Source organism: Rhea americana, unplaced genomic scaffold, assembly GCF_003343005.1.
Source record: "Rhea americana isolate MKP2758 unplaced genomic scaffold, rheAme1 scaffold_193, whole genome shotgun sequence".
NCBI lineage: Eukaryota > Metazoa > Chordata > Aves > Rheiformes > Rheidae > Rhea > Rhea americana.
The window spans coordinates 1689408-1700501 of NW_028186072.1; the positions used below are offsets into that span (position 1 = coordinate 1689408).

Below are 11094 nucleotides of genomic sequence, written 5' to 3' on the forward strand. Positions count from 1 at the left end.
GGCGCCGCCGCCCGCGGGGGGCCGCAACACGGCGTTAGATTATCTCAAGTAATAACTAAAGAGCGCAGAACCTTGTTTTCAGCAAAGAGAGAACTTGCATCCACGCAGCACTCAGTTTCGAAGCATCCCGTTGATTCTGCTAAGCGAACGCGCTGTCTCCTCTGGCGGACGCCGGGATTCCCGCGGCCTCAGGCGCTCCGTTCCCTGCTCGGGAAGGTGCTCTGCAGCCTCCCGGGGCTCCCAGCTCTCCGTCCAGTGGCAGAGCTCTRCTCCTTCCTATTTTATCAGAGCAAAGACCATCCGAACACCATCTCCGATCAGTCAGTTTAATATAGTGCTTATAATCATGTAAAATTACATTGAAAAAACCCTAGAGGACAATAAGACATAACAGCCTCATGGAAAACCCGTAAGAGTTGACGACRAGCACTGATAAATATTCCAATGTCTCTAACAGAGAGAAAACATCAGATAGTATTTTAAAGTAAGAACTTTAGGATGTTGCGATGGGCATCAGACCGACAGCACCAGTGTGTGTACGCTGCAGCAGAAGCGGGTTCCCCGAGGGCTGGGCCGTCCTCGGCTGCTCCCTCGCGGTGACGCAGGAGGAGGGAGCGGCAGCGTAACCGCACYGGACGCAACCCGCCAGACCTCGCACCCTTCGCCTCACACACGCCCTTTCGGGGCACCGTCGTTACAGGATTGAGTGCTGGAGAAACAGGACCTGCCTCTGAAGCAAGTCTTGGGAAACACCAGGAAGTCGCATTCGAGAGSGCAGGAGGTGACGACTCCCGTGCACGAGGCTGCGGCCAAGTAACGGAGCCGTCTCCTGCCCCACTGCCCCGCAGTCCCACCCCTGCCCTGCSTTTGGTCTCACTCCACACTGATCCTGCTCAGAAAGTTAGACCAGGGAAAACCCCTTCCAAAAGAAAGAAAGAAGGAAAAAAAAAAGGTCATTTCCACCATTCCCCTCCTTCCAGCACGACCCGCAGCAGGCGCGGTGGGCCGCATCAGGAAGTTAAACTGGCAGAAGATGCGGCCAGGGAGCAGAGGGCAGCAGGACCATGTGTTCGGCGGTGGTTAGCCAGTGCACCACCGGCGCTGGAGCACCACGCTGCACCCCGACGCTGAACCGGCACCAGGAGAGAACTYGGCCACACGAGCACTCAAGCACTACGCACTCCTGAAGTCCCCCATTCTCTGAATGTATCGGGGAGAAGCCTATGTTCATGCATGGCCACAAAGTCCCTGTAGCRATTAAGCAATCTGTAACACTAACCAGTGCAATCTATTTTCTCCAGTTCCTACTTTATAWCAGATTGTCCAACTAGAGGTTAAGTTCTGATGTTAAAAATTATTCAAGTCTACAATAATCCTAACCCTTCAAAAGGGGAAATCATTTCACTTTAAAAAATAAGGTAAATGTGTGTCAGGGGGAAGACAAAAGATTACTGGCTCATTTCAGCAAGCTGCTGGTAGAGTTGTAGCAKTTCTGACTTGTGTTATAAAATAGCAATACCAATAGTTTTAAACTAAGTTTCTCCGGCTTGAAAGAGGAAYCAAACAATTGTACAATTTATGATTTTGGATTTAATTTTGATATTGCCAAATTAATTTATCAAGCAATTCCAAGTGCAGCTTTTTTTTTAATTAATAACAAGTCATGTTGGCACATTCAGGAACAGTAAAACAAAATTACAACATAAAAAGCCAACTGTAAAACATCTATGAATTTAAWTTCTCATATTCCACAGTCTAAGTTTTTCCCTTGAAGTTAGCAAAGTCAAAAAAATTCCAACCATGGACAACTATTAAAATAAGTGGCAGGTGTTACAATAAATTCAGACTTTAAATGTAAGATACATACTKAATCCAGTGGTGATGATCTGGCCATGACTGAAAATAAATATTTATGTTTGACTACAAGTCTGATGTATTATTTCTGTGCTTATCCAGAGGATAGAAATAACTTAATTGGAAGATGACTCATAGTTTGGGAAACAAAAATGCTTAATGAAAACTGTGCTTTTAGCTAGCTTTTTTTAATTTCTGTTCAAAACAAAACAAAAAATGCCAAAATATTGTTGGTACGCTGCAACCACAGATCRCAGCTGGGGAAAATCTGCAGCTCAGTTTTGCTTTCGGGGCATGACAGAGGGAAAGAGGAACAGTCTTTGGTACTCAAACAAGTACTCTGTCATACTGTTCTTTTCTGRACACTTTACTCCTTAAGTCATATAGACTCTTTATACACCCATGTGTCTCTTCCAGCTAGTCACAAGTTAGTTGTTTACTTTTTTCTAAAACAAATTCCCCTTACAGCTTGGAACACAAAGCTCAGGATGCAATACTTTCAATGTCATCAAGAAAAGAAATAAAGTGAACATTATTTCTACCTTTCCAAGGTACTTTCAATTTTTAGATAATGATGTGCCATACCATCCAACAGAATATACAAGTGCCCCTTTTCTAGGCCTACAGTATGCTGTACATCACTAAGGCACTCAGGAGGGAAGTCATTTTTGATAAATGCAACAGGAAAGTTTCTACCATACAGCATCAGGAATGAATTTCTATAGCAGCTCTCCCATAGGATGTAGCTTGTTTGCTTCACGTAGCAGTAAGCTGTATACCGACTCACTGGGAGTTTGGCAAGTTTGTCATCACCAAATTACTTCCAAAGGCACTGATCATCTCTTCTTACCCCTAGCTGGAATATACATATYTTTTTCCATTCACTTAATTTGGATGTTCAATGTTAATGACATACAGGAACAAACAATACCACTTCATGCCCTCAGAATAACAAATGCCTCCAGGACAACTGCATGCCCACTCTTTCTGAAGTCAGTGTTTTCTATGCTAGCTGCTACACTACCCAGTTTGCCTCTTCAGGATTTAAGCCTTAGAGTATTGTGCGTTACTCTTAATTTAAGTCCTACCCTACATTGGTTTTTCTTCAAAGTTTATCCTGAATGTAAATCAAAATGTTTTGAAGCAGAGGAAATAAATTAAGTGTAATTTTGTTTATAAAAATATTTTCTTATAAATCTTTAAAGCTTATAAAAGCCAGAAAATACATTTAAAAGAATCTTGAAACATTATTTCATCCTTTGAAGTGTTTACAGTCCAYAAAGTGAGAAGAAAAAAGCTACATATATTTTATCTTCCCACAATTCATCCAGTATAACATGCTTAACCTGTAAGTCAAAATGCCTCTGACATCCTTCCCCAGGTCAACTCACTGTGCCAGATCACTTCTCTTTGAAAAATTAAGAGCTGGAACTTAGCTGACAATGTCGCTGTTTAGATACACACAGCACTCCTCCATAGTTACTATATGGAAATTCTGATGTCAGTTGCATCAGCAACCATGACTCTGAAGCTAGAGCACAGACATTACGTAGTATATAGGTGCCATTCTTTTCATGGTTACCTTCTGAACATATGTTTTCATATTGAGAAGGCAAGTGGTACATATACCACTGTCTTGGCCACCCATTTTTCAGCAATTTGGCATTTAAAAATACCTATATTCCTGTTTACTGATTATGGGATATGTCTTTGTAATAAAAACTAAAATGACCTTGCTAGTCCATCCAGTATTTAAATTGCATCAGTTGGTCCTCTTGCACTTCCATGAAGACTGTCCTTCATCCTGCAGCTTTTTAAATTTTGGCCCAAGTAGGAACCACCAGCCAAAACCCAGAATGACACAAACCACAGATTCCACRTAGTAACCATCCAAGGTAGTAACACAGGAACCACCAGCTTTTRTGCAGAGCTGAAACAAAGAAGCAGGATATTTGTTGTAGAGTTGATACATTAACTATTTCCTGGGAGATGCAGAAACACATACTTTCTAGGAATATGCATTAGACTATTCACTGTTTTTAACTTGATTTTTACGAGTTACAACTAAATATATCTGGTTAGTCTTCCTTGTTTCTTATACAGTTAGTAGGAGAGGATTTCAAGCTTACTATTAGTATGGAAAGTAAAATGCTCTAGGACATGTGTTTGGAAGCAGAAGCACATTGGCCCAAGGGACTAATACTAATAAATACAAACTCCCAGCTGTCCTATGTTGGGGAGGTGCTGCAATCACCATTAAACCCATGAAGATTTGTGTTTTAGCTATCCAATCATTTCTGTGGAAATTACACCCCTGCATCTCACCACACTGAATCTGCAAATGGATACTACAGTACAAGCCTAGCTGCCCACAGTAGGCATCAGACTACATGCCCGAGGTATCTTTTATTACCCAACGCGGGCATTTACAGGAATGAGCATATCACGCAATTCTTTCTACTATTGTTTAGCTTTCAATCAATTCTGGTATACTCTCAAGATAAAGGTAAACCTTGGAACWGAGGCTCTGCCAGCATTTTCATTACTCAAACATGTCAGGTCAGATCAAGAATAAGGAGGGGTATGTGTGCGCCTAACACTACCAACTGTAAAAAAAAAAAAAAAAAATCAGGGGAGTGAACTGAAGGAAGGATGAACTGAAGCTGAACAGAAGCCAAGGCACTGGGAACCTGGTAAGCGACAAGCCAGCATGAAATACRCAGAAAAAGCACATTAGGTGGAAGCAGTTTTCCTTCTGCAAGTACTAAACTGTAGTGCCAGTTCAAACAAGTCACATTTGACTCCTAGAACACTTTGTGCATTTAGAGGACCTCCACATCCCAAAGAGTCCTGTAAACACATAAGAGCACTCAAGAGCAAAGTCTCAATCATGAGCAAGGAATAAATATTTCCACCCTTCAAGACAGTCATGTTAAAATTTCTCACAAAGAGGTGAATTTGAAACCTTGCTTTCCACGTAGCTGTGTCCTGTTGTTTGAGCTGTGTATAGTAGCACAGTACGTTCTCTGTTCTCTTCCACAGGGCTCCCCAGAACTGGGAGCGCAGCCAGTCTCACCGTTCAATTTCATACCAACAGTGAACACCAAAGACAAAGAAAGCAAAGTAATGTCACAGTGAAAAGTGCAAGGTATCAGGATAGGAAGCCTTCAGAAAGGGACAGAAAGAGTACAAGCAAACAAAAACCCAAACCATCAAAAGAGAAAACAAAACCACCACYACAAAACTTCAGGGACTTTGGGCACAGAGAGCCTGCCAAGAATAGAGCACCTAATCACACAACTCCAAACAGAGGAAAGTTTACTCAGAAATATAACTACAGCCTCCAGGTACTACAGAAAGTGTGGCAGCAGTGCAGTGCTTCTACCACCATCTCAGCTAAGAGGAAGGGAAAGAAAAAAAAAAAAAGAGGGGAGGAAGGGAGCACACACACCACACAGCATAATTACTCTGCAACTACAGATCTTTGGTGAATGTTAGGTATTTAAAAGTATGCAGAATACAGACTTAGTTTTATTGGACAGAAGAATTAACTCAATTAGYAGGAATTTTTAAGCATGAACTATGCACTTTGAGGGTTTTCAAAGGTGAAAATACTAGAAGGCATTGTRTTTAGCAGTAATTGAACTGAGACCATAACAGCCTCCCAACTTACTTCTGCAGCAACTGTAGTTCCACAGGTCTGCTCCTGGGCCCCTACACATTCTTTCACTGTGAGCGGATCCACAAGCCAGAGTGCAACAGTGGAAGGCCAGTTCCCTCCCAGATTCGACACAGTATTTAGGAGCGTCATGTAGGTTCCTCCGATCAGTGGATCACTAACTTTGGCATTGAAAGCCATTATTGCAACRTACATGCTATACAGTGTTATCTATGGAAGGGGTGACAAAGCCACAAGAAAGTAAGATCTCAGTTAYGAGCAACTAAAACTAAAAGCCCTAACACAAAAACTCTTAAAAGAGATCACTTGTAAAGTTAACTGAAAAAAAATAGTCTCAACAGTTTAAAATTGCACAATACGGACATTCCTTTTATAGTCTGTCTCTACATAATACCAAGAAGCCTTGCTGTTTGTTTCAGCTCATACCAAAATGGACCCAGCCTCAGGTTCTAAGAAATCACTTTAGTTATCAAATTAAATCGCAATAAGGCCAGGTGAAGTAGCCTATGCAACACTTTTGCATTAAATATATATATATACACACACACACACACATATATATATATATACACACACACACACATATATATATATATGCAAATACAACTTTTAAGACATTTCATAAATTTTTATTCTGATCTAAAGCCTTGTTTGGATTGGGCTTTTGTTCTTCAGGCCTTTGGATAAGGTCCACTATGATGTTCTAAATAACTAACTTAAAAAAAAAATCGAAACTAAATGAGGAAACTCATACAGCMCAGCAAATCAGTCTTAACTTTAACTAACAAAAGCATTTAACAGCATTTATTGTCCTCCAGTTAGCTGATACGAAATACCCTCCTGTCCTTCTCCCCTTCTCACATGCAGTATACATTACCTGATGCAAAGCATAGCTCAACAATACTACAGCATAGTAGTACATAGGAAATCCTCCTTCATGTTTTACTTTAGGAGTCCACCACACCAAAAAAGCAAATTCCAGTCCAAGCAGTAACCTGCAGGAATAACAAAGATAACGATTTGTAATTTTGCCCATGTGTTTCTGTACTTTGACATAAARCAGCTATTAAGCATTTGTGCACAGACAACACATTAAATTAGTTTAGAAATRGATTATATCTTAAAACAGTTAGATATCCGACAAGCACACACACACACACACACGCACACACAAAAAAAAAAAAAGGGGGGAAAGAAAAGAAAAAACCAACACCACACACACACTTTATACCAAAACAGTTGTCTTCCACACCAACAAAATTCACTGCCAGGTCTCCTATACTAGCCTCTTCCCTTGCCCCTTAACACTGAACTTTTGAMGTCCTCTTTAAGTAAAAAGCAGCAAACAAGATACCAACAGAATACATCTGGAACAAGATCTACTTAACTTTGTTAGAAAAATGTAGGTAATTGTAGAAGAACACAGTAAATAGCTAAGTTTTATAGATAATGCTATTTTTCAGTAAATCTATGTTTTAGGTAATTTTCTGGATTAGTTAGTTTTACACTCCTATGGAATTTCATAGGCAAATTCTTATATTGCCAAACTCCTATATAAAACAATTAACACCAGAAAATGAAATGTCTCCTTGTCTGCATTGCCCTAATTCAGCTTCTTCTGCCCTCAAGTATCTGAATAATTGTGTCCCCCCCCTTTTTTTGATTTGACTTGTCAACATGTTCTGCCATTCTTACATTAGGAAACACATTAAACTTTACAGATACAGTCCCAGTTCTAGTTAGAACAGTTTACGAATAAGGTACTAACAMCACTAAGTAAGAGCAGCAGAGCATGGCCCTAATGCTGTCATCTACCTATCAGAAAACACTGCACAKTCTGCTTTTACATGCATTCCCACATGAATCATCCTCAAGCCACAAGGAACAAAGATAAAACTTATCATGAGAATTCAAACATGTTCTTTCTTCTGCATGGAAGTTAAGGAGACTACAGAARAAATCCTATACTTAATCTGAACAAACAAAATATTTTATTTCTGTAAAACACTTTGTTGTTTTTACCTAAAAGGCATAGCTTTGTAAAACGTGTTCAGTGGCTGGGGGCCTGCTGTATATTTGCTGATAATCAGAGGCAGTATTATCTGTAAAGGAACCATTGGAACTGCTAGCAGAGCCAAGTGCTCTTTAGGTACTCCCTCTTCCACCAATTTGAGTCCTGTTACAGCATCTGCTGCTGAAAATCCAACCTGCAATATAAGTTAAACAAAATAAACTGGGGAAAGCAGTGACAGTTTGGCTAGCAGTTCAGCTTACTTGATATTAAATACATGGAGAAACACAATTGAAACATTTCCATATCAGTCCTGCAGCATGTTCTGCACTCATACAGTATTTTTACCATTAGTGCCAGAACTACACCAATAACATTAAACATAGCAATAACAACCACATCCATGCCTTAAACACCCATTGGTATCYGTGACTGCCATCTTGAAACCATGAAAACTTAGTCTGCACAGAGCTACAGACACTGGGAATAAGATTTAAATGAAAAGCAGCAGTTTGTATCCTTTTAACTGCAGATTACACCAACAGCCTGGATGTAGAGATGCATGTTTTACATACATTATTTGAATACCAGACTGCATTCAAACTTCTCTTTAATATGCTTAACATAAAATGGCTCAAACAAGTATTGTCTACTGTACAACCCTACTTAGCGCAACAGTATGAGCAACTATGCTCAAGGCTCACGCGAAAATTTGGAAGTCTGATGACCACCGCTGACAAAGGCAAAAAGTCACATCACAAGGACTCCCTTTCAGACTCTCCTGCCATCACCAGCTCACAATTCGTAAGTGTATTTACTTACTTTTGCAGTGAGAATCAAGAGGCAGAAAGTGAGAACTGCTGGCATCTTGATTATTGAGAAGAGCAGCTTGTATGTATCAGTGATACCTTTTGTCTCTTCTTTTGTTGGTGTTAATTCTTTGTTCTCCTTTTTCAAAAGGGCAACCAGTGTAGTGGTAATTAAAAAGACAGCTCCCCAGAAAAAAAGGAAATCTGAAGGAAAAGAAAAAAAATTAACCACTACTATAAAGATTTTATTAACAGTTTACTGAATATCAGAAATGCACTTATTTTGCAACAATATAAGTCCATGGCCTAGCAACTGAATTGCTCATTGACCTTCCTAAAAACATAACAAAACCAAAACACACACAGAGCTACATACAATAACTGACACAGCCTCTCTCAGTCCCATGTGTTTGCTCAAGATCTTACACAGAAGAAAAATGGCAGACTTAGCTAGTTCCCTAATGTTTTGCACATTACTACAATGAGCACAGAGAAGGAAGCAGGAAGGAAAATGAAAGCTTTGAGAAATAACGTCCACTAAAAGCCAATAAAGGAAAAAAAAAAAGTTTAGTAGTTAAAAGACAGGATGGGAAGAACTTTGAAGAAAGAAGGCATTCACATACTCTCCAACTAACTTACTAAGTAGTCACATAGCTGTTTTGTGCCTCCATACTCACAAAACAGTATTTATCTACTGTCGAAAGGCAACAAAGATTTACATTCATGAGTGTAAAGACATTCTGATCAGGTTTCCTACAGAGCTGTCAAGTACAGAGTCACTCAAGTATGTCTGTGTTAAGTGGATTTATATTTGCTAACTGCTGTATTTTAAGTAGACATAATATTTGCTAAATATTAGGTTTTAAGCCAGCAGTAGCAATATCTACACCAGTATTCCATGGTAAGTACTTTCTGAATTAGTATTCGAGTTAGATTAAGATAATCCTAACCCCTACCTCTAAGAAACATGGAAGAAAAAAAAWTCACTAACAGGGAGAGGGTAAGACAGAAATAGTCTTTCGTCTTCTTTATTAGGAGCAACTCCAGACGCCTCAAGACAATTGAAAGTAAGCAGCAAAAGCTGATGAAAGGGCAAAGATAACAGTTTAGCCAATTATTAGCTTCTTATTCACAGGAACAGGACAAATACAACATGGAAGAAAGCAATGAAAGACTACTTTAGCATTCTCAGTGTGAAAGAAATGGCATTTCAGACTTTTGTTGCTTCCAAATCACTTTTCTCTTTTCCAAGTATTTTAAAGGTGAGAAGATCACATAACCAATGCTATTAGATTGCTCTCTTTTTAGGAAAAGAAATAGATACCTTGAACCTATCTTTCAGAAATAAGGCATCATTTTCAGAGTCATACTGATCAAAACTACACAACATAGGCAGGAGCCGCACTGTAATAATAGCACTAAACATGACCATCGCAGTGATAAACCAACAGTGCTACAATTGCAACAGAAATAGCTTTGAACATCAKCACATGAATATTTCTAATCAGCTCAGCCCTGTCAGCCTGCAACACAGTAATGGCTGGATTAGCTAAGAAAGACCACACACAAAAAGAGTCCAATAAAAAAAATCCAAGATTTTTAAAAAGTTTTAGACAATTTATGTACAAATAACACATTCTTCCATTCAAAAACAGAACAAGGGTCCAGTAACAGTCTACTAACTTCAAACTTCTTTTGTGATAGTTTACACAAGGAATTTCTAGCACGAACAGTTTCCGGTGCCACCACTACTGCCCATTCCCCTATCCCCATATCATCTCTGCTGCTACGGTACTGCCAGCTGCACAGACCAATATGCCTTTGGGTTAGATCAGAAATATGACTGGGCTGGAAAATAACCAGGGAAGAGGTTTATGTGCGGGTTATTTCAGCAYTTCAGCTTTAGTAACACTACAGCCACACATCTCCAAGGAGAGAAGGATGTGCCACAGCCACTAACGCAGGTAAGCTGAGGCTGCCTTGAAAGGGGCCMGCATCTTCTGCCAGCACTCACGCTTTACTCCTCAGCTTCCTTCACACCAGAACTTGTATTCATGCAACAGCATGACAAACTGGATAGGAACCAACCAATCCAGCCAACAACTTGAAAATAAAAAATTAGAAAGCCCCTCCTTTGCACAGCAAAATGAGAATGCCTCATACGTACTCACACAAACTGTAAGCCCAACGAAACTTCTCATTTTTTTCCCCACTAGAACTTTACCTTGAAATAACATAACACAGAATTTGTTTTGAATAATAGTTTTACATTTGTTCATATTACCTCTCCAAGTTTAACAGAGAAAAACTAATGTTGCTGCCTCTCGACAACTTTAAGCTGACTTGGGATCATGAGGTTTTAACTTACTCTTCTCTAGCACTGGCACTCAGCCCATGACGAAAGGGCTAAGAGAGCTACGCTGACAGAAAACTGCTCATCTTTTCACACTGCATTTACTGCTGCTTTAACTGCCTGAACCAGCTCTCCATGAATTCTGATGATAACCAGCACTAGGACAAGACATTGCCATTTCAGTGAGATGGTTTACAATACTGCTCCACAGCTGATTCAGGGCAAACGTGGGCACAGTGAACTGTGGCACAGGACCAAGTGGAGAGGGTAACAAATTTCCAAAACTGACTTGGCTTCCCAAAAAAATAAAAACATATCCTGCAAGTGTAGTGTCAGAGATATTTGCTTTTCTTACTCCACACAGGTTAGTACTCTAGGAGAAGTTAAA

The 11094-nt window shown here is 39.8% G+C and overlaps 1 protein-coding gene across 1 annotated transcript in view; it reads right to left on the reverse strand.

Moving 5' to 3' along the window:
* Window positions 1-312: 312 nt before the first annotated feature.
* SLC33A1 (solute carrier family 33 member 1) overlaps window positions 313-11094 on the reverse strand; it is a gene marked incomplete at its 5' end in the record, with an annotated part of 12633 nt that continues 1851 nt past the window's right edge. The window contains 5 exons of the mRNA XM_085302874.1: window positions 313-3784; window positions 5528-5743; window positions 6411-6528; window positions 7556-7740; window positions 8367-8557. Of these exons, the coding sequence (XP_085159000.1) occupies window positions 3617-3784; window positions 5528-5743; window positions 6411-6528; window positions 7556-7740; window positions 8367-8557 (878 nt within the window). The remainder of the gene's footprint in view (window positions 3785-5527; window positions 5744-6410; window positions 6529-7555; window positions 7741-8366; window positions 8558-11094) is intronic.